This window comes from Wyeomyia smithii, chromosome 2 (genome assembly GCF_029784165.1).
Source record: "Wyeomyia smithii strain HCP4-BCI-WySm-NY-G18 chromosome 2, ASM2978416v1, whole genome shotgun sequence".
NCBI lineage: Eukaryota > Metazoa > Arthropoda > Insecta > Diptera > Culicidae > Wyeomyia > Wyeomyia smithii.
In genome coordinates, this window is record NC_073695.1 from 115,586,134 (window position 1) to 115,609,390 (window position 23,257).

The 23,257-nt window shown below is 38.2% G+C and overlaps 2 protein-coding genes and 2 long non-coding RNA genes across 9 annotated transcripts; 1 reads left to right on the forward strand and 3 right to left on the reverse strand.

Moving 5' to 3' along the window:
• Positions 1-7: 7 nt before the first annotated feature.
• Positions 8-986, reverse strand: LOC129725684 (diuretic hormone class 2). Its single transcript, XM_055681755.1, has one exon. It carries the CDS (start codon positions 738-740, stop codon positions 396-398), a length of 345 nt encoding a protein of 114 aa, XP_055537730.1. The 5' UTR covers positions 741-986; the 3' UTR covers positions 8-395.
• A 6,902-nt stretch (positions 987-7,888) lies between these two features.
• LOC129725679 (tRNA (guanine(37)-N1)-methyltransferase) lies at positions 7,889-10,373 on the reverse strand. Of its 6 annotated transcripts, none has more exons than XR_008728143.1 (5): positions 10,267-10,373; positions 9,803-10,147; positions 8,377-9,751; positions 8,168-8,323; positions 7,889-8,103 (listed from the first exon to the last, which is right to left on the reverse strand). XR_008728143.1 is itself a non-coding variant. In XM_055681748.1 (4 exons), the coding sequence occupies exons 2-4, from the start codon at positions 9,740-9,742 to the stop codon at positions 7,930-7,932; spliced, it is 1,692 nt and encodes a 563-aa protein (XP_055537723.1). In that variant the 5' UTR covers positions 9,743-9,751; positions 9,803-10,258; the 3' UTR covers positions 7,889-7,929. The 6 variants fall into 6 exon arrangements, 1 of the variants encoding a protein (XP_055537723.1); XR_008728142.1 differs by having other exon boundaries at positions 9,803-10,169; positions 10,267-10,361; XR_008728141.1 differs by having other exon boundaries at positions 9,803-10,217; positions 10,267-10,356.
• A 3,293-nt stretch (positions 10,374-13,666) lies between these two features.
• Positions 13,667-15,308, forward strand: LOC129725685 (uncharacterized). The gene is made up of 2 exons (XR_008728145.1): positions 13,667-14,503; positions 14,562-15,308. It is a non-coding gene; the product is annotated as an uncharacterized LOC129725685 (long non-coding RNA).
• A 954-nt stretch (positions 15,309-16,262) lies between these two features.
• On the reverse strand, positions 16,263-18,002 carry LOC129722917 (uncharacterized). Its single transcript, XR_008727678.1, has 3 exons — positions 17,716-18,002; positions 16,493-17,117; positions 16,263-16,427 (listed from the first exon to the last, which is right to left on the reverse strand). It is a non-coding gene; the product is annotated as an uncharacterized LOC129722917 (long non-coding RNA).
• Between the last annotated feature and the right edge of the window lie 5,255 nt (positions 18,003-23,257).

Consider the following 23,257-nt stretch of genomic DNA (forward strand, 5'->3'; position numbering starts at 1 on the left):
AAATACGTTTGAAATATTTAAAAGCTTGGAACATTTTTATTCATGTTTGTTTTCAGACACCTTATCATTAAAAAATACTTTGAGCCTTATAATAATTTATAAAAAGTACTATAAATTACTGCTGCGATTGTAACTATCAATTCTTATTGCTGCTGTCATGATTACTGTTAAATGTAGGTACAATGACAAAATGCCACAAGATTCGGTTCATCGGAACAGTTTTATTGCAAAGTTAAGATTTGTTTAGTGATATCAACCAAACCTTGCAGCGCTTGAAATATCCAATCATTTTGACACCAACTAGAAATCCTCTATAGGTTATCATCGTTAACGTATCTAGAGAGAATATTCCGAGAACTGGTTTAGTAATTTTTTCTCGCTCTTTAGTATAGGCTTTAGTCTTGTACAATTCTGTTATCCACTCTACGTTTCCGTCCTGGTCCACCAGCGAAATTAGCGACAGCCATCGCCATTCTATGCTTCGCCTCTTGGGCCCCTGAGTATCCTCTTGAAAGGCCGAAATCCACTGTTCTCTTGCTATTTTCCAGATCATCTCTGGCTCGCATTATTGTTTGTCCATATCTGGTGATTAAATCAATCAATACGTCCTCAGGCTGGTCTTCCATACTGTTATCGAAATTTTCGAAACTTTTAATCGGTGACGTGTGGACACACAAAATTAATTTTACTGCCATTGCCAGGAACACACACACGAAACACCATATGTTAGACGAGAGCATTGCTTTCGAATGTTTTACGATATATTTGAGCTTTAATAGGTTGAGCGATTGTCAATTTATGGCTTTTTATCACTTCACTTCTATGATTTTACTAAAAGTTTAATAATGGTACAAATTTTGCAACCATATGGATATGTTAATTGCTTTGATGAAAAATGTATGTACAACACGTGGTCGCTCCACAATTATCAGTGCAGAGTTCTGTTGCGTTCTCATGTTATTTATACCTAATCCATGTTAAAGGAGCCAGGTCTACACAACTCTACAGGTAGTGGCACATATGCTAAATAAGAAAATCACGGTTTTATCTGAAAGTAAATGCATTTATGGGCCTGCGCACAATTAATCAAGAGGGTATAAGAGGTAAAATAATTTCGCATCATAGAATGGAATCTGCTTATACCGTTGCTAGGGGTGATAGTGGCAATATAATGATCTCACTTCAAAGGCATAGTTCTATCCATTTATTCACACATGATGGAATGAATCAGGGATATTTATTTTAAAAGCATCGTATGCTTAAAATGAATCCTTCTGAAAAAAAACCCTCCAAACAGGGTTTAAACAATAAAGTTCATTTACTTTTAAAGAGGTAAGGAGAAAACCGGAGTTATTTTTAACTCGATTATTTCTACAACATTTTCTAAAAATAGGTTACAAAGTGGGCTTCGACAAGCGAGAGATCGATCGATAAGTTCGAATCTTATAGCGAATTTCTTTATTCCCAGAGCCAACCTGGAGTTATCTGGCATCTCTTTCTTGCATCGTAAATCACAATATTGTGTCTCTATTCTAGCGTTAATTTGCACTGACCCTGTGGAAAAGAGATATTCGCTATAAGTAGAATCAGAACGTTTGGTGTCCGACAGACTTTTACGCATGAGTTCATTCTCAGGCTCCCCCATCTTCTCACCTTGACCTTTCTGTCACGCTAAATTTAAAAACAAAAAGTCAGTCCGATAGTTGAATAAATACACAGCTTTCCAGGCAATCATGCCGATACTTGGCAGGACTACCTAACGCGAGGCTCGGTAAAAAAGAGCAGTAGAGTTCAGCGTAGAGGAAGGGGTGAAAGCACAAAAACCCATCACCTACCACGGTGGAAAAAGATGCAGTGCTGAAGTTGGTCTCTGGCAGCAACGATTATAACATTTCGTTCCCGTGTTCTCAAGCCGGCCGTAATGGTTAGGCCAAATCAGTGAACATTCAGTAATTGGATTAAGTAAACTCATCGGGCACTCTAAATAAGCAATTAAAAGATGAAAAACCATTAAAAACATGCCGCGTAAAACACGACTTTTATGAAAATCCGTGTAAAAAAACGCATAAATTCCGAAATCAGCGCAGATTCCGAAATATGCATAAAAAACTGCCACACTTAGATGTTATCACCGAGTACGGAAAAATAAATTACCGAGATTTCAACAGCTGAGATCTCGGTTAAAATCTTGGTAAAACATTAAAATACCGAGATTCTGTGAAACCAACAATTGGAATCTTGTCAAACTTTAACGAAATTCTCGGTAATATTTTACCGAGATACGCATGAATTATTTTCGAAATTCGGTGAAATATGCTGAATACTCGGAAATTTAACCTGTCAAATTATTACGAGAACTTCGGTAAAATTTACTGAAGTGCGTATTTTACGATTTTTTTTATACACACTTAGATTTTATTGCCAAGAACTCAACAGTTTATAAATTCAGCGAAATGTTGTACGTGTTTTCGGCAGAATATGTATGTGTAATGTCCACGGTCCACACAAAATTTTTAGAATTTATATGAGCAGTTTTCCACGGGGGGGGGGGGGGGGGGATGAAAATCGTTTAAAATCGGTCCACATGGTATGTGGATGGCCCCTAAGTGTGTTACGGTGGTTTAGAGGAGCTCGTAGTTTCGAGGTTACAGAGTCCGCTTTGACAAGCGAGTTCATGTGTTCGTACCTTAACAGAATCAGACCGTTCGGTATCAGAGGGACTTCTACGCATGGGTTTATTTTCAGGCTCCCTTTCTATAAAAATAGGGCGTGCAAAGGGATAAAAATCTGTCACCGAAAAAGTACCTTCCTATCCCGTTTTAGTCGGTGGAAATGCTTACTCGGTCTCTGACAACAATGGTTGTAACACTTCCTTCTTTCCTCCTCTAACAACCGTGAAGCCCATGCTATGCTGGGTGCGATGTAGTGCGAACTGCGTCTTTTCCCATGGTGAGGAAAAAACTCAACAATGAAAACTGGCCCGCGTCAAAATACATCCCGAACTGTTTCGACGAAATTCGCGCTGCACCGCATTCAGCATAGTATCGGCCCAAAGATGTGACCGGCGCCGTTATCGATCTATACAGATCGGAAACTAGTGAATTGTTGTACATTGAAGATGGTCAATTATTCTCATACTAGCCATCTTACGGTAGTTCTTTGTACAACTCCACTAGCTCAGATCCATTAAGGAGGAGCAACTACGAAATTTGCAGTCATTCAACAAGCCCAAGTAGTTTTTGAAATGTATCGTTGAAACAAAAAAGCACCATTGCACAAACACCGTTCCGTATCGGAGGAACTCGACTTTCTGTTTACACAGACTTCGCAGCCAACTATTGAGTGTACAGGCCACAATTGTGGGGCTAGGTGCTACGATTCTACTGACACTAACAGTCTCTCCCGAGCCGGGACTCGAGCATACGACGACTGGCTTGTTGGGCCAGCATCGTACCTCGAGACCAACTGGGAGGCAAAAAAAACAAAGCCTTGGTTCTACATTCCGATTCGGAACTTGACCTTCTGTTTATTCATACACAGACTTCGCAGCCGACTGTTTAGTGTACAGGACAATTGCGGAGCTAGCGCTACGATCCTACTGACACTAACAGTCTCTCTCGAGCCGAGACTCGAACCTACGACGACTGGCTTTGTACACACTTAGATATTATCACCGAGTACGGTAAAATACATTACCGCGATTTCAACAGCTGAGATCTCGGTAATACATCAAAATACCGAGATTCTGTAAAACCAAAAATTGAAAACCTGTCAAACTTTAACGAGATTTTTGGTAATGTTTTACCGTAATACTCAATAAATTATTACGGAACTCGGAAAATTTAACTGTCGAATTATTACGAGAACTTCGGTAAAATTTACTGAAGTACGAATTTTGCGGTTTTATCAGATAAACTCAGAATATGATCAAAACCGATTAAATATACAAATAAATTTATTAATTATTAAGTCAACTGATTCAACAAAACAGAGCATAAGTGTAAACAGGACAGTTGTATTGCTTCTAGGAAATAAAGTAGCAACTACCACTCTGCAACTTCCATCCGGCGAAGCGAGTCGTTAACCTGCAAAATTAAGTGAAGAAAGAATTGAATTAATCCTTTGTCTTCAAATATTCTTCGCAGCAAAATAAAAACAAGATTTAAAAAAGTATACTCACTCAATATTTAAGTTGGTCTGCAGATTCTTCCATAATAATAATCAGCCGCAAATCCTGCTCGTTTTACATCTACACCGAAACACGAACAGAACTATTAGTGAAGCACTCGTTATTTTGACAGTTCTGTTTTTCGGAATCTCGGTAAGAGCTTTTTTGTTCGACGAAATCTTGGTTAAATGATGTCAGGGTTCCGAGTTTCGGTATTTTAGTTTACTGAACTCGTAAATTCTCTATTTTACGGTTTTCTTCGGTAAACAAATTTACAGTATTCCGGTAAACACGTTCGGTTTCCGATTTCTTGGTAATTTTTTTACGGAATAACGGTAAACTAACCAGTTTTCAAGTAGTTCGGTATTAAGTATTACCGAGAAACCATTGTGCAGTTAAGTGTGTAGGCCAGCATCGTACCTCGAGACCAACGGGGAGGCACTGATACCTAAAAAACAATCGATAAGTTAGAAATCACTTTTTTCCATTGGTCAAAATTTACTTTTATAATTTATACACATATTTATACACATGAAAAAGTAGGAGGGTGGTATCCAAGACATGACCGCATTGTTTGACTACAATAATTTTATATTTACTTTTGAGGCTCTGTTTGCTTTGAGCTTGTTTTACTTTTGGCACTTTTGGTTCGAGCTATTATGTTTAATCACATTTTTTAGTTTTCTTTATTTTTTTCAACTAATTTAAGCTCAACATCCTCCAAAAAGAAGGTTTTGTTCTTTTGTTGCTGAAGCTGACCGAAATCGGTAAAACGGTAAATATCGATAAACAATTACAGTTTGTAGTCGACAATGTATATGTACAGAAAATTTAAAATTGACACAGAATTTCATGAACATGTTAACATTCAATACAGGTCGAATTAAACATTTTTTCAGTAAACAGAATCAGAAAAAAATTATTCCGTTTCAAGATACCAAAAAACAACGAGGATGCCATAATTGAATGTCTCATGTCTGTTATCTTCAAAAATAAACCGACCTAGAATGATAAACAACATTTTCCTCAGCAATTGATGTTTGCATAGTGTTGTTCAATTACAAGTAAAGTTATGGAAAGTAATATTTTCTTGTAAATGCTAATAGAAAAAATTTAATTGAAAAATACAAATACAAATGTGGGAACTCTAATATCAAGATGAAATAAATTTGGTTTTCCTCTATACCGCCACCGCGAGATATTGCATAGGATTGTCATATTGAACTAAATTAATTTAGCTTGCAAAATATAATCATCAGTACAGCTCGTTTATCTAACTTTTTGTAGATTTGTACGAAGCATTCTGGTTTTCTATTGTATTTAAATACCCTTTATTTAGATATGTATTTAAATAAATCTGAGAAATACAGAGCGTAGAGTTCAAAATTAAAAACGCATTTTATCTGTACAATGCACCAAATTCATATACCCTACTATCTGCCTCTACCGACACGTGCAGAATTTTGTTGTCCCCGGCGGTGCAGCGTATTTTGCGGCACCCGAATAACCATATTGATTTCTGATATTTATGTTACTATACGAAACAAGAAGAAAAAGAAGAAGACAAATTGTGTTGTCCAACGGTTGCAACACGATAGGTACAAAGGGGCCATCCACATTCCACGTGGACAGATTTCGGACGATTTTGAACCCCTCCTCCCCCCTGGGACAAATGCTCATATAAATTCTACAAATTTTGAATTTTTTTTCAAGGTGGCGGGGAACAGGCACCTGAGAAGAGAACTCAGGGTGTGGGGATGAGACTAGGGGAGAGATGCTGGGGTAGTTACACTCCTCCAAACACCTACTGGTCCCTGGACATTACGCATACCCCCCCCCCCCACATCCAAAGCTGTCCACGAGGTATGTTGATGGCCCCTTGGACCTTTGCCATGCTGAACGCCAACTCGAGCGAACAGGCGAGAGTCTTGCCGTAGGTTAATGAACAGCCGTAAGTAAAACTGTTCCTTGACCTACGACAAGGCTCTCGCTCGATCGCCACCAAAGATGCCAGATGTTTTTGAAAAATGTCTGCAACTGCTCGAAAAACCGCAAAAATTTGCTCGAAATCTTAAAAAACTCTATCCGTGATCCGAAAAAATTTCGCTCGCGCAGGTAAAAGTCTGTAAAAATCTGCACACATTTTAAGAAATCTGCGCAAATATAAGGAGACTCTGACAAAAATCTGCAGAAACCGTGGAAAAACTGCAAATATCTGCAAATCAATAAAAATCTGCACACGGACTCCAAAAATCTGCGTTTTGCAGACAAATCTGCACATTTGGTATCCCTGATCGCCACTGTGCACACCCCACTGTGCGTCGACAGCGGCAATGTAGTTTTCCCTTGGCTTGGTTGCACACAAATGAATATCGAGTTCTACTGCACTGATAGACGACGAGTGACCAGCGCTCTATTCATGTATTGCTCGGTGCAGTACTGTTGCCTGTGCCAGCATGTTTTCCTTCAAGGCATCAGATTTAATAACATTCTAACAGCAGAACGTAAAACTGTCTGATAGTGGAGGTGGTTACGAACTTTCCGAAAAAGCTTCACCATTTAAGACATCTAAATAGTCTAGGCTCATGGAAGCAAACACTAGTTGACCTATTGGAACGGGGAATTACTGTCAATTTTTTTTACCACTGCTATACAGGATATCACAGCAGCAAGTTGGTGTCTACTCATGGAGTCTGTGTCAGCCATGCTCGCATGTGATCGGTACATTGTACATTGTTTCATTCGACCATGAAAGTTTTATGAAATTTTCACTGTTTGACAATGAAATGGTAATGATAACTGAAGAATCACAAAATTGTCCATCATTTTATCATCCAACGACATATTGATTATTGTGATCCATCATGTGGTTACATCAGTATTACGGTTTAAAATCTTTCATTCCGACGTTACACCTAGGTTTTACTCTCCGCAGAATGTATCTCGATATAGTGCGGTTAGACGTAGTCCTACGTCAAACGTTTGAATGGCATATCACATATTCCAGTGCATGGAAAAATTCTTGTTAACAGGTACTTATATATTATATATGTTCTTATAAAAAAATTTATACACTGACCACTTTTCGTCAGTGCAATGTAGCATTAAAGTATACTGTCGAATCTCTCTATAGCGACATTTTTATAGCGACGAATCTTGCTATAGCTTAATTTGCAGTGGTGTCTTCTGTTTACGTACATACAAAAACTTTCGTTTTACTGCGACATTCCTCTATAACGACGGTCCCTTGAGAAGACTTTAATTCATATTAATACCATGTTCTATTCTGTCTTTGTTTTAAAGTTAGAATAAAAACTGATTTGTGTTAAAAATATTGTGGAATCGTGTACATATTCAATTACTACTCCTTGTGATAACAAACTGTACAAACTACTCCTAATAGTCTTAAAGTATTAACCAAAAGTTTGGTAAAAGTATTTATATATTTTTCATTAAATTAACCCCGAAATAAGTTGCATATTTATTCAGTTCAATTAAATTCAGTTTATCGCGGTAAACTTGTTTCTCAAGGATTTTCACCAAATAACTGTTGAAAACATATGTATTTCGCTGAATTGGTCAACATCATTGACAGTTAACAGCTGTGATATCAACCTCTTGTTCTAACGGATCAAAGGACAAAAAAAATCACAATACGTAAACATATAACGTTTGTCGTTGGCGGTTGTAACCGCGAAATAATTCTGCTCAATGCAAACATCCAACGTATATGGGAAGATTTATTGAATATATATTGTATGCTACATTTGCATCTTATTCAATTCAGCTTCCACTTGCTTTGTGTTTGCCTGTACTTTGTCCTTTTTAACAACCGTCTTCGATGGAATTTTTTTAGTCTTCTTCGTTGTAACTATCTGCGCGTGTAGGTTCTGAAAATTTTTATCGGCTTTTTCTCGCTTTTCATAAACATTAATCTGCGAATTTGAAAAAAGAATTTACCATTTCAAATAGTTTTAAATATTTTATATTTAGTTTTACCTTTTTTAGTTTACCAGAGACTTCTTTTGCCTTTTTCACGTTGTTTTTCTTTGCTTGTGAAACTGCAAATACGTTTTTAGCTTTCTTCGCAATCTGCTTTTGCTGGTTGCGATTTTTTATGTTCTTCTTGCCCATAGTCTTTTTGCGATTTGCTACCTGTAAAAAAATTCAAACTTGTATTCCAGAGCTATTCAATATTGTAATATTACAATTTCGTTTCAATGTTTGTTCGGGGTTATCTTTGTTTCCTTCTAATGAACGTTTTACACCTGAAGATGCACAAAATAGTACTTCCTCCGTCAAACAGAAACTGACTCTCATCATATCTTTGTTTGGGGATACATTTCTAACAAAAGCAATCTCTAGTAAATTGTCGCCTAATTTGAAACCTAAGCTGCTTTCTACCATATGACGGGCAATTGTTTTACTGTCCTCTGTTCCTTTGGCAAAGCAATAACAGTGAACTATTGGATGCGAAACAAGTTTTAGAGTTTCTGCTTGGAATAAACCGACATAATGAACTAAATGTTCGATTGCAAGTGCTGGTAGATTCATAGTAATGTGAATTTTTCCGCTGAACTGGGTATCTTTATTTTTCTCTAGTATTAGTTGACGAAGTTCTTCTCGAATAAAATTAATAGCATCTTTATTAAAGCATGTGGCGTGTGCTTGAACTTTGTTTTTAATACAGTTTTTTACTAAAGCTTTGTATGAATCAGGGTTCAAGTCATTCGCTAAAACAGTACACCCCTTCTTCGCAGCAGGTACACTAAATGGTCCTACTCCGGCGTACACATCCGCTAGTACATCACTTTGATTGAGCATTTTCACTATTTTTTCATGTTCAGTAGATAGCCTGGGATTCCAATAGACCTTAGAAAAATCGAACTCAAAAGTATTTCCATTCTCTTTAACTGTAACTTCAAAATCTTTCTCGCCAGCTATCACTTCCATTTCAAAGTTTCGATAAGTATTATCGATTGTGACAAGTTTATTCACGACTGTCCTGCAACCAGGTACTTTGTCTTTGATGACTTCTCCTATGAGATTCTTATACTCGAGCAAATGATCTTTCAAATTCAAGTGTACTACATGACCAACTTTCGAAAATGACGATAAAATATCTTTATCTTCTGGGAGTACTGCTCTCAGTACTTCGTCATATTTCCAGTTGTCATACTCAAGTTGAATGTTTTCCCACGTCAAGTTGTTTTTGAATAGATTTCCAAATAGTGCATTTTTTTCAAAGTCGTCCCAGCTTTCCATGATCAGTGGGTGCAGCACAATTTTACGTTCGGCTGATTTAACTGGCTTAAATTGTTCCATCTTTAACAAAAATTTTTTAACGCTTTTGCAAACTTTGTTGAAATCTTCGTTTTCGGGAACCGTCAAGTGTGGTACTTTGGCACATTTTTTGAAAGAATTTCTTTCGAGGATGGTCATTCCTCTGACAACGGTAGGAGGGTGAAGATCTGTACATTCCATATTACGAAAGAAGTGACGTAAGCGATAAGTGTACAACTGTAAATTAGATTTCAGAGATATGCGATACCGCCAAAATTTAAAAAATAGCATGTGACTAGGCTAGAAAGTGTCAGATTATTTTTAGAAAATAGTCTACTACACATAACATACCTTTAAGTTTTATAAGCTGGCCGAAACTACTTTATAGCGATGCTAAACTTAAAATCTGTTGAACGTTACAAACACAAAACATGTGTTAATTATTGTTGTTTTAACAGTAACCTCCGTCCTGCTCCCAATTTGAGGAAAATCAAGAAAATGCTTTGACAGTGTCGACTGTATAAGCTCAACAGGGTTACTCATATCATATCGATGTTAGGGATGGGAAACCTATCGATAATTATCGATAGTATCGATAGCTGCCGGCTATCCATAGAGCGCTTAAGCTTTCCGCGTTATCGATAGTTATTGATATTTTCCTCGCATTGGCATTTATACTCCACAATGATGCCAGAACTGAAAAAAAAATCGGCCTTGCCTTTGTTTAAAGAGAATTCGATGATTGTTCGCTCTCACATGAAATCCTCTTTAAAATTGTTAGAAAATTGAAGGATACTCATTTTTGCTCACTCTACCTTACACGGACACCGACGAGATTTTACTTAAGTGCGAATTATGTGTGCGAATAAACTTTTAAATATTGTTCCTGTCCACAACTGGAGTAACACTTTGTTGTTTTTTTTCATCTGGTCTTAGCTGTCAAACTATCGATAATTATCGATAGTTATCGATGGTATTTGGGAATTTATCGATAATTATCGATAGCCATTTTAGTCGATATTTCCCATCCCTAATCGATGTTACTTGGATAGTGAGCGATGTCGGTATAAAGTTCGATAGTATCGATATCCGTAATAAATCGTGATTTGAGCGCAACCAGGGCCCTGTAGCATAATTTTTACGTTACTAGGGATGGGAATCGAAAGCGAAGGTATCGATATTTGGTATCGCGATATATTGAAACGATCCGATACGAAGTAACAACTATATCACAATGAAAGTATCGATACTTCAATATTATCGCAATATCGAAACGGGTGAACGGTCTGCAAAACGCAGATTTTTGGAGTCCGTGTGCAGATTTTTAGTGATTTGCAGATATTTGCAGTTTTCCACGGTTTCTGCCGATTTTTGTCAGATTCTCCTTATATTTGCGCAGATTTATACAGACTTTTGCCTTGCCTTGGATCACGGGTAGATTTTTTTCAGATTTCGAGCACATTTTTCCGGTTTTTCCAGCAGTTGCAGACATTTTTCAAAAACATCTGGCATCTCTGGGGTGAAGTGACAAACGAGAAAACGAACGAAACCGTGGTAGATTTTAGGGTTGTCGATATTAAAAATCAAATATCGATATTCGTTTTATCGATATTAAAAGCGGCATCAATATTGAAATCGATATCACGTGTCGATATCGATATTTTATCGATATTTTCCTTCATATATTTTTTGCTTGGATTTTAGTTAGGCCTGAAACAAACTGAACGCCGACGTGAGCGATCGGGCGAGATTCTTGCCGAAGGTTAATAAACAGCCGTGAGTAGAGTTGTTCATTAACCTACAGCGAGAAACTCATCCGATCGGTCGCGTTGGTGTTCAGCATGTTTCATGCCTTAAGCAGGTATTAGACGAAGCAAATATTTGCTATTTTTTAATACAGATTTTATTTTGTGCAAATAAAAATCGTACCAAAAATAGCAAATATTTTCGACGTCTAATACCTGCTTTAGTATTGCATATTCCGGCGAAGAGTTTGCTATTTCATCTCGTCCGTTAGGACAGCGGGCCGCTTGCTGATCGCTTTACGCAAGGTGCATTTTCCAATCAGATTAAACCGACGTTTCGTGAGCCGCGTCTCCTAATCGTCACTGATCCATTGAATAATCAGCAGCCAGTTACTGAAGCATCCTACCTGAACATTCATGTTATCGCTTATGTAACACCGATTCTTTACTGAAATTCATCGATCCTGCCATCCCAATGTAACACCAAGGCATCGCATTTGATCGGTTTAATGTGGTGGTTATTGCTCCGAGAAGTTCCACACCCAAATTTCTGGAAATTCGCTCTATACATGCTGTCAATAAAAAAAGAAAAATGGCAACCATATTTCTGTCGAACTGCTTACATTTTCCATCTAGCACTTATTGATTCTAATACCAACAATTCTGGTACCTACTTTTTAGTTGGTTTGCCCCAAAATAGCTGAAATAGAGTAAACGTCCTTTAATTTCTATTGACCTTTTTTCGAATAAATCTATTTATAAATGGAAAACCCAGCCTTAACCAGGGTGGCCACCCAACCGAGAAAACCGGGAAAAAAACTGGAATTGTTTGGATCCGGGAAAAAACCGGGAATTTCACTGAATATTACAAGCCGGGGTGAGATTGTCAGCTATCTCATGGCGATCACTAAAATTCCTTGAATAAGTTTTCTTGAAAACGACCAAGAAAGACTGGTCTTCTGACCCGGAAGAGATGGCTGACAGGTCACGGGCTGGATGGCACAATCTCACCCCGGCTGCCAGTATATTCAACTCATTTCTCACAGTGCTTATATCAGTTTTGTTTTTATTCATCTTTCTCTTGGAAACTAACTTGACCACGGTAAGCTCCCCGGAAGTAGCAGTGAAACGGCTCGAGTTTTGCCTAGAGCAAATGGTTCACGAAGATAATCTCGCGGGAACTGTAGTTGACAGATTTCGCCAAGAATACTCACAACTGTTGGGTATGCATTCGACGGAGACATTGCTGACTTCCTACCGCCGTAGTGAAAAACGCCTTGATACTTTCTGTAGAGATCTGATAGCTGATTTAGGCAAGAAACGTCCTAACTTGACCGTGTTTATTAAGGAGATTTTGATCCAGCGATTGGTGTACGATGCAGTACAGGATGCCGGTGGTGAAGACGAAATTGATATCACCAAGTCGTTAATCTATTACGCTCGCGTTTCACATAGCCGATATATTGAATTGTTGAAGACAAAGAAGAAGGAGAATTCAGATCAAGATGAAGAAGCCAGAAAGAAGAATGCCACGGCCCGTGCTCTTGAAGCTAATGTGTAATTCTTTTATATATTGAATCTTCGGTGGTTGAGGTAAAAACGGTTCCTACAAACTTAATTTGGCCTAGGAGTCCCCGGTAATGAGTATTATATGCGTTGTTTATAAGTTTTAAAAATTCTACGCCCCTGCGAGCGACCTTCCGGCAGTTAACCGGAACATTCGCCATGGCGGACGAAAACCTGCGTGCAGGCATATTTTCAAGCTTTTTCTGTGTTTTTTATTAATTCCTCCTCCGTTTTCGTGACAAAATTGTTGGAATAGATCTTGCGCTTCAAGTTTGCCCAGAAATTCTCCATCTCCTCCAAAGATCGCTTCGAGTAGTGGGTCGACGCCAAATCTGGCCAGAACACCGTGTCTTCGCCCTTATGGTATTTCTTGATAAACGACACAACTTCTGGCAGGCACTTCGTACTGGAAATTTCCTCGTTCACGGCCAGCCCGGAGCAAAAGAAGAGCAACTTTGACATCCCTTTCTCGCTGATTGTCAGCCACAGCCGCACCTTCTTGGGGAACTTGGTCTGTGAAATATACTTCACCTCGGTGCTCACTTTCTTCGTAGGGGAGGTAAAATACAAAGTGCCCTACTAATCGTTGTCATCTAGGGTTAGATAGGTCTCGTCGTCCATCACCAATGTCACATCGCGATTTGCCAGGGAAATCGACTTGACCATCTTAAACCTCTGTCGCTGCGTCATTGCCTGCAGCTCCGAGACTAGCACCAGTGGACGGGACTGCTGCTTCCTGACATGTATGCCCATGTTTTCCAACAACTTTTTCACTGTTTTACCGCATGCACCAACCTCCCGACCAAGTGCACGCAGTGATTTAGCCACTTTTCCCTCGGTCTTCCTCTTCAGCATCCTTTGAAGCTTCTTCTCGTTCAGGGTCGTTGGCCGTCCAGAACTGGGCTTTCTTCCGATGCTTTGATCGTTGTCCAATTGTGTCAAGATATTGTAGATGCCGGAACGGCATACCAGGCGTCTACAAAGTGCCGCACGATGTCCGTTTTTGACGTGGCGGGGTACCATTTTTTTACCGCAAACGTTATCCTCTTGAAAAAGATGACGTCCGTCACATTTTTCGAATTTCTGCAACAATATTTCTGGATTATAATAAGCCTAAACACGCTTAAAAAGTGACTATATTAGAATGTAATTCGATAATGGGATGTAAATCGACAGTCACGCTTTTTTAACCCTTAACTGTATGAAAAAATGCAGAATTCTGAAGTACAAATAACCGGGAAAAATATTTGAACGAACCGGGAAAAACCGGGAAAAAACCGGGAATTTAATTTCGAGTTTTGAGTGTCACCCTGCTTAACGTTTGTTTTCAGTATAATGTGCACTTTTAATGAATATCTTATATTGTGTGTAAGCATTTTAAATTTAATTTTGATGCCTTGATGAATTTATGATCGGTAGGCAAAATTTCGCCGGTAGCACTCCCCTGATGGCAACCGAGAATATCGGACAGCAATATCGAGTCGCAATATCGAAATATCGATAATATCAAATGCGCCAATATCGGTCAAAAATATTGATATTGTGACGAGCAAATATCGATAATATCGAATATCGATAAAATATCAACAACCCTAGTAGATTTCATTTAACGAGGCAAGTAGCGGGAGAAGAACGCTAATACTACTAGTATGCCATTATAAACTAAATTAAACTAAACTTAATTTGGTGTGATCTTACACTCGAAGTAGCGGCAGGAAATGGCACCGCAAGGACAAACATTGTAAGTATTTATTATTGTAATTTTATTGTAATTTTATATTGTAAGTATATTTATTCAGGTGCGAATGCAACTTCTCTCGGAACAGCTACAATGGCAAGCTTCAATGAAACGACAACTTGACTGATTGTCAACAGCTACGACAGGTGGATGCCTTTGCAAGCAATTGAACCACACAAGAAACCTAAGCTCGATGAAGGAACAACGACGACTGTAACTCCTGGGACGCTTGGAATCGTGAGCAGGAAAGCATCTACACCACTCAAACCTCGTATCAAGCGGGTGAATCTGCACAGTACGCAATATGCTGTTTTATCTGGAGCAGGAGAAAGAATGCTGCAGAAGTCAAATGCTGTACGGGGCCTACCTCAAGTGATCGATTGTGGTGCGAACAGCGGTGATAATCGGGGTGGTCATTCTGCACCGAGAAACAAACGACGCTTTCGGACTATGCTAGAGTAGTCAGTCTATACACCAGAGAGGCGTCAAGACACTCACTGTTAAGGCAACTGTCAACATCAAAACGGGCGAGCTGTATGAATTTGCATTACCGTCATACGTTTTGGTGTGGCAGTTGCCTTAACGGTGGGTGTCTTGTTAGTTCTCTAATTTACAGTTTTCTATACACAATGCTGCAAATCGAAACGTTGCTGAGAATTGAACTATCAATAAGACATAGGAATTTGCTAGGATTGTATTTTTATTCTGTTTGGTGTGCAAGAAAATAATCTACATTTAGTATTTAGTAGTAGAAGGCCGTGTGTAATTTCAGACAAAAGGTTTATAAATAGACTGTTTTAAATTATTATTTTCGGATATTATTTTATGAGTGATAATGGTACTCCAAATTACTGCAGTTGTTATCTAGTTATTACGATTATGCTTCACATGAATTTAATTGGGTTTTGGTGGTGCTATACATTTATATTCTCCGGCGAGCTGGCTATTTTTCACGATCTGCTTTCGCTGGGTTTGAATATTTTCAGCAGTTTGATTCTCTATCGACCTGAAAGAAATTGTGCCATGAAAAGTTACTTGTGATCTTTGTCATAGTTTATAATGTAATTACGTTTTATTTCCTGTTTCCAAAATGTATAATAGCATGTATGGTACCATGGCTGGTTTTCCGAAAATTACTGGCTCAGGAACGTTTCATCTCTTTCAACGCAGAACAACTCTCTCACCCTGTGCCTAGTTTAGTTCTATACGTTCTATACATCATGATCAAAACAAACCAAATTCTCTTTACACATGCATGCCAATAAACGAACCCAATCATTTTATCATGTCGACCTATATCGATTTTTTAGGGTGGTGACAAAGTTTTCAAAAGTAAATTTTTCTTGAAATGTATCTTCCCAGATATTTTTCAGCATTCAGCACAAAAAAAAAATGCAACGTAGATCATGCAACCCTAATATCCTAATGAAAAAAGTATTCTACCGGATACGGAATTTAACAGTAGAGGTCCCGTATTGAACTTTGATGCTAAAAAACCGTATGAGTGTTGAAAAGCTGTTTAAAAAAGAATCGCGTCTCGGTAAAAAGTTTTTTCCCTGATCGTTTTTCAATTTTCCTTGATCGAAAATTGAATTCACTGACAATTCCTGATTTTCTAGGTTTTTTAAATGTGTCAGTTTTCAAATTTCTATTTAAATAACAACATCATATCCAAAACGTAACAAAGTTTAATAACCATTAAATAATCAAATAACAAGTAAAATTAATATAACCATAGATGTCAAGTACTAAATTGTCCTAGATTAAAAGCTAAGCCCTCCTGTTTATTCGACACATACTTTGCAGCTAACCGTTAGTGTACAGAACAATTGCGGGGGCTAATGCCATGATTCTTTTGACTCTGACGGTCTCTCCTAGCCGAGATTCCAACATGTGACAACTGACTAGTACTTAATTTCGCCTTTCCCTGTAAATTCCAAAAAATAGAAATTAATTGTTAGTGGTAAGTGTGAGCTCAAATGATTTAGTTACCGTGCACTTTCTGAAACCGCTTTATACCACGTTTCTTTGTCAACAAAAAGGAAAATCCTCTGCGATAGATGCAAAGTGGTGAGTCGATTTCGTTCGTCATCCATAATTCGTCCAGCCAGAGAGAAAAGCCTCTCTGACGGAACTGAAGTGCCGAGCGCTGCCACGAATACTCGTGCTAGCTTAAATAGATGTGGAAATTGGTGGGCAATTGTTTCCCATATTACCAACGGGTTGCTTTGTCTCGAGGAAGGCGTTTAGAGCTAAAATCCTCCGGTGCTCCACTCATGTACGATGACTGAAGTAATTTATCATGCGTGCTCCATAAATCGTCTTTGCTTCTTTCGTCGTATGTTGGTAGCTTTTGAGCGTCATTGGTATTCTGAGCCCCTTCGACTTCTTCCTGGAGCATTTTTATTATTTCCTTCTGAATCAGTGTTTTTGCGTTAGCTACTGCAGTTATTTTTTGAAAATGGAAGGACATAAAGCGAGGATCAAGCCACGTTGCCAACGCAAGAGCCATGTTATTTTCTATATCGTCACATCGCCCTTTCAGTTCCTTTAGAACAAAATTTTTGAACTTTTGGGCAAGAGCGTCGTCGGCTGTTATTTCCACCGCTTCTACTTTCTGAGAAAAAAAAAAACAAGTTAAGCGCAACGCTTCGAACTTCGTTTTTACTTTAACAGTCGCTATTTACTGTTATGTGCTCGACAAAAAAAAACACCCTTACATGCCCAATGGGTACTTGGGTACCCACAAATTGAAATTCTTGTAACTCTGACAATTTTCATCCGATTTCAATAGTTTTATCATTTAAAAATTCAGCAACTTATCTACTTTGAAATCAGTGTCCTCGGTGCCCCGAAAAAAATTTCTCATTCGCCGAAAACCTGCATTTTATAAATATTTGACAATATTATTGTCAAATATTTTCTAAACACTGATTTCAAGGTAAAAAGGTTGCTGAACTTTCTGGTGCAACAACTATCCTCGTCGAGCATGTAAGGGGGAGAAAAAATTAAGTCCCCCTCCCTTTATTACTATATACAAATGTTATCAAGAGATATCTTTCAATGAGATTATAAGTTGTTACTGATTTTTACCACTATAGATTGCAGTGAAAAAAAATCCATCTTGTGAAACCTGAAAAGATACCCAAGTACCCCGTCGAGCACATAACGGTTATGGTTTATAGAAAATCAGAATGTTGAGAAATACAACTTACACACTTAGTTTCTTTTACCGAACTCAGCAATCTTTTTAACGAGTTCTCAACAGCTGAGCCATCAGCTATCTGTTCAGTAATTAATTTGCTTGACGAGTGTTCGGTAATTTTTCATTCTCGCTGAAACGTCAAACATAGAAGATAGCTCAGTAAAAATTTACAAAGTGTTCATCAAAAATTGCTGCATGAGTCGGTATTTACAATGCTGACTATTCGTCACGAATTACCGAGCGTTTTGTAAATTTACAAAGCTGACGATTCGTCAAAAATTACCGAGCGTTCTGTAAACGTACAGCGAAAAGAGAAAAATAAATACGACCATTGTGAAAGCTGCTATTACAACCGTTGAATAATTTTATGAAGGTATTTCGGATTGTTTGGATCGATTTTACTGGTGTTCTCAGCACATTCAAGTAAAAACTTGATACGTTTGATGTTATGATGAATATAGGTTTTTTATTGCAGGTTTCTAGTAAACTGCTCACCTGTGGTGGAAAAATTTCCATATGCTGACAGAAATGATTTGCATTATCTCAATCGTAATAGATAGAATCTTGGGTGAAATCATTGTTGCGGATGTGCCATGATACGAAACATTCAACTAAAATACACAAATACGTACATATTTGATAAATTACAACTTACTGAATAGATCGTGTACTTCCACGTCGTTTTCTTGTAGATTTTAAAGTACGATATCCATTTTTATTTTTTTTGTTAAAAACCACACGCGAAACACTTTAAAAACACAACTTCGAAACTCTTTGAATATTTGCAAAATGACGGACTTTTGATGTTTCGTTTTGACAGATATAGAAAAATTGCCGAACAGTATAGTAGTAAACATCAAGAGTTCAGTAAATCAATTGAAGGGTTTTCAGCAACACCTAGGTAGGTGCTGACAGATCGTCAAATATTTACTGAACTTTATGAAAGTGCAGAACATACTTTAGTTTACAGAAAAGGTCAGCAATGTTTTTTGCTGAGCTCGTCAAGTGCCTTTTGTATAACGGTAATTCGGTAAAAACTTTAACCGACATCAGTTGTTGAGGAAATTACAAAATGATCAGTATTTTTTCACATTTACTGAACATGACCGTAATAAAAATTACTGAACAATTAAAACGAGAATAAGTGTGTACACTAGTTATCATTTTGACCATGGGTATTACTTTGCTGGCTGTAGTGTGTTTTTCTGCAGATATTTCCTCCGTTGCAAGCGCGAAAGGACACAATACGTTTTTGATTGAAGTTAAAGTGGCTACTTCTAGCCCTGACAATACTTCTACTTCGGGAAATTTTAAAGCAGCCAGAGTTATCGTTGATAACATTTCTAAATAAGATTTGATCATTTGTATGTGGAACTCCACCTGGTTGTCACATCTTGTTGCAATCGCCGTAACAGTCCCTCTGGAACTCCTTTCTCTCTCTGAAGTCGCTTGATTTTACAGAGAAGTTTTGTTTACGGTGAGAAAGCGTAACTATATTTTTTAATTTTCGAATTATGTCTGGAATACCAGGAACATACGGCACTGGTTGACTGTTGACTTGCTTGAAACCCAGTGCATTTGCTGGCATGCTTGTCTTTTCTCCTCAGAAAACCTCTAGAGTGCAGGAGAACATCTCGCACTGCGAAAAACACTGCTTTCACACAAAAGAGCAAATCAACGCTCATGCTAGAAGAGAGCGACAAACGATTTTTCTCTGCTGAGGTTCCTGAAAGCACTGCGGTGAAATCTGAAATCTCTCTCTTGCGAGACAATGAATTATGGTGTACTTTCTCACACGTGTGGACAACACGCACAACAATTACACTGCAGAGCTATCTGCGGTGCATTTCACAGTTGGTTTCTTGAGCATGGCAGAAGAGGAAAAGAGATTGGGAGAAAAAAAATAGACTGCGTTGCCCGTGCCGCTCGTGCCGGTCGAATTTACTCTGGTGGAATTCGTTTTCGCAGTGCAGCTACACGGGAAGGTTTTTTTTCACCTTTCGGACTACTCGCCAGTGGACACTGTTGTGTATTTCTGCGTTTTCTCTGTAGAGTGATTCACCCCTCTTGTTTCTATCAGATGTGAGGTGAGCTGGAGGTGTGTTTGTCTCTCTGTAAGCTGGTTGAGACACTTTGGAGTGGATAAAGAAGCAGTGTGGTGAAAGCATTTGCTACGCGCAGGCACATACTGGAAGAGAAGTGCGCGGTGAAATTTTTCTCCTCTCCTTTCACATACTGAGGAGAATGACAAGCATGTTTGCTGGTATCAGATTTATGGTATGTGCAAAGCATGGCACATGTTTTGATTTACCAAAGGCCTGTACACAGGCTTTGGTAATGTTTGCAGCATTGTCCGTTATAACCAAACTGACTTTGCTTGGTTCAATATCCCATGATGCGAGGAGCTCCAACATCTTTTTTTCTAAATAATCAGCCGTGTGGGATTCTGTCAAATACTCGACGTCCAGAACAATAGATTTCATTTCATTGCCCCAGCATAATGAACAGTCATGCCTAAAAAGCTGTTTGTTTGGTGTCGCTCTGTCCAACAGTCCATAGTGATACGGACGGAAGGGATTCGTAACAGACTTTTACGAATATAGGCACTGATGTCACAGTATCTCGTTTCCATGAGAGACGTGAAAGTTTTTCGGCAAGGAGGTTGCCAAAGAGGTGCAGCTATTTTCATTAAGTGTCGAAAGCCCTCTTTTTTCGGTGTGGATAGACATAAATTGCCCTTGCACACCATGAACAGCAAGCCTTCCAGAAGTTCTTTGAAGCGTTGGCTACCTTCTATAAATAAAACAAAAGATTGAGGAATTAGTGATACTCTAGGTAATACTGATTCTTCTGAACTAAACTATTGATTAATAATTAACAGCTTTAGATAGTTTGTTACGAATCAACCAGAGTTCTTTTCGTTAACTTTTCATTTAGAAAACAATTCTGTTGAACATAAACACACAAATTGAGAATTCGTTGAACTAATTAGAATTAACATAAACTACCTTATGAATATATTTAAAAAAGTTTGTTTTTACCATCATAAGCCTTTCGCCTGGCAAAAAGGGTTTCCAATGTCGGTTGCAGTGGCTCGTCAGTTTTATCTTCTTACGAGATCGTTACGGTTACACTCGAGGATGGCTTTGCAGTATCCAAATCCTGCAATCCAAAGATTGTAAATGAATAAGAACAATCCCTCGACCTCAAATAACTTACCTTTGACGAATTTGAAGTTTTTGACGAACTAATGGCACTTCCCCTTTCAGAGGCGTTTTCTGGTTTCTTCTTGAGTTGTTCAATGCCGTGGTATACTTCCAAATGTTTCCACAAATTGCTTGTGTTCCCGGAATAAACAACTTCTTTTTGTTCACACATCTTGTGCACTTTGCACGCTTTCCGTCCAATTTTTGAAAGAACGACCAAGCTCCACTTTTTGTAGGCGCCATTTTCACAAAAACCAATTCGCGTTACAATTTTTTCAGTTCGTAGATAGCACTGGAAGTTTTGATAAAATTACACAAACTAACGTTAACGGTGTTAAACGTTCGCACCTACGGGAAATCTCTTATGTAATTGTCCTGATGAACGTGATAACAAAAGAAAATTTTCTTCCTTCTTGTTCACATTAAGTAACCACACCAATATCAGCCACACCGTCACGCGATTTATTCCGATATTTTCCAAGTATCAAATGATAATATATCGATATCCGATAATATTGATCGATGCTAAATACTCGATATATCGAAAGAAAAGCATCGATACCTTTGGTATCGATAAAGTATCGCACATCCCTATACGTTACTAATACTATTAGTCTAGTACCTTGTAACTTGTTCATTTTTGTAGCATAATCAACTTACAACTACAAATCTACAAGACCGAATTACAAGTATATCTAGCTAATATTATTTGTGCAACTTACAAGCTTTTGTTGCAAAAACAAAATACAAGAATAAACTATTAGCATTGATTCGTATTTTTTTACAAATCTACTTCGTGTCGTAGTTAGAATTACAAGTCCTGTTAAACATCCACAATCATTATTTCTATCGCAGAAATGTATCGTTTTAATATTTTAAACGAGTTAGACAACGAAGAAAGTGAAATGCTAAATGATCCAATATATCGTCGAGTGAAATATTACGCACCACGTATCAATTTCGACTTTCTCTATGAAGCAGATTTTTATCAAGCTTTTCGGATGACTCCTACGAAAGCTGAGGAAATACTCCGAGTAATCGGTCCTGATATAGAGCTATCTAATCGTGGAGGAGCACTAAAGCCTCACCAACAATTGTGCGTCACATTACACTGGCTCGGACACTACGGTATCGGGCTAGGTCATGGAATTCACAAATCAACTGTAGGAAGGACAGTGCATCGAGTTGTGGCCGCAATCAACAGACGACTTTTTCAGTGCACAGTTTGTTGGCGATATCCCACGTGTGATTGCGCAATTTTACAGAATGGCAAGCTTCCCTAGCGTGATAGGTATTATAGATGGATCTCTGATTCCCATTGATGCACCCATAATAAATGAAGAAGCCTTCGTTGATCGGAAAGGATTTCATTCCATCAACTGTAAGTTCGTTTGTGGTTCAAACCTTGAGTTTTTTTATGTAAGCGCTAAATGGCCTGGAAGTGTACATGATGCAAGAGTGCTACGTAGAAGTACCTTGTTCCAGCGCATGGAAGAAGGGAATATTTTCCCCAACAGAGTCATATTGGGAGACTCGGCTTATCCCTTGAAAACATGGTTAATGAAACCATTGAATAGTGATCCAACAAGCGAAGGTGAGCGCAGGTATAACAATAGATTAAAGTCCACAAGGCAAACTATTGAGCGGGCACTTGGAGTTCTTGAAGAGAAATTCCCTTGTTTGAATCACTTGAGAATAAACCCACACTTTGCTGGACAAATTGTAAAATGCTGTGCAACATTATGTAATATTTCCCGGGAAAATGACGAAGACGACCCACAATTCGAGAACCAACCCTTTCAAGAAGTAGATGAGAATAATGATTTCAACGATGATACCACAGAAGCTGATGCTCGTAGACGACAAATGCAAATCATCCACTCGATGTATTAAGGCAATTGTTCAATAAATAAGACTCGTTTTAGATAGACTTTTTTTTATTTGCGACAATCACCATTGAATCTGTTAGGACTATTTTGCTCCTATTGAACCCGTTAGGAACAATTAACAATATTTGATGCCTTCCTCTCGACCAACCTTCGTGTGCAATCCAAAGTCCTCACCAAACAAACTTCTTTAAAGTGTTCGGTGAAATTATCTGTTACTTCCCTGTTCGAGTTCGATTGAATTCAATTGAGTCCCTTTTTTATGTACTTAACCAAACGTTCTTTATCGGAATCGGTATTATTAGAACTACATGTTCTCCATTATGAAGGTGGAACCTCTTTCATTAAACTTTCCGTAAATCACCTTTCCAAAATAACTGAAATCTCTTACATTATGACCTTCACTAGTATCCCAGAATTTTGGAATTTTCAGATCGATATCGTCTCATTGAAAAAAGTG

Coding starts and splice junctions, on each gene's coding strand:
- LOC129725684 (XM_055681755.1), bottom strand. CDS start 740: ATGCTCTCGTCTAACATATGGTGTTTCGTGTGTGTGTTCCTGGCAATG.
- LOC129725679 (XM_055681748.1), bottom strand. CDS start 9,742: ATGCTATTTTTTAAATTTTGGCGGTATCGCATATCTCTGAAATCTAAT. Junction 8,320..8,376: donor ACAAACATTGAAACGAAATT/GTAATATTACAA, acceptor TTTTACAGGTAG/CAAATCGCAAAAAGACTATG. Junction 8,104..8,167: donor TCTCTGGTAAACTAAAAAAG/GTAAAACTAAAT, acceptor TCAAATTCGCAG/ATTAATGTTTATGAAAAGCG.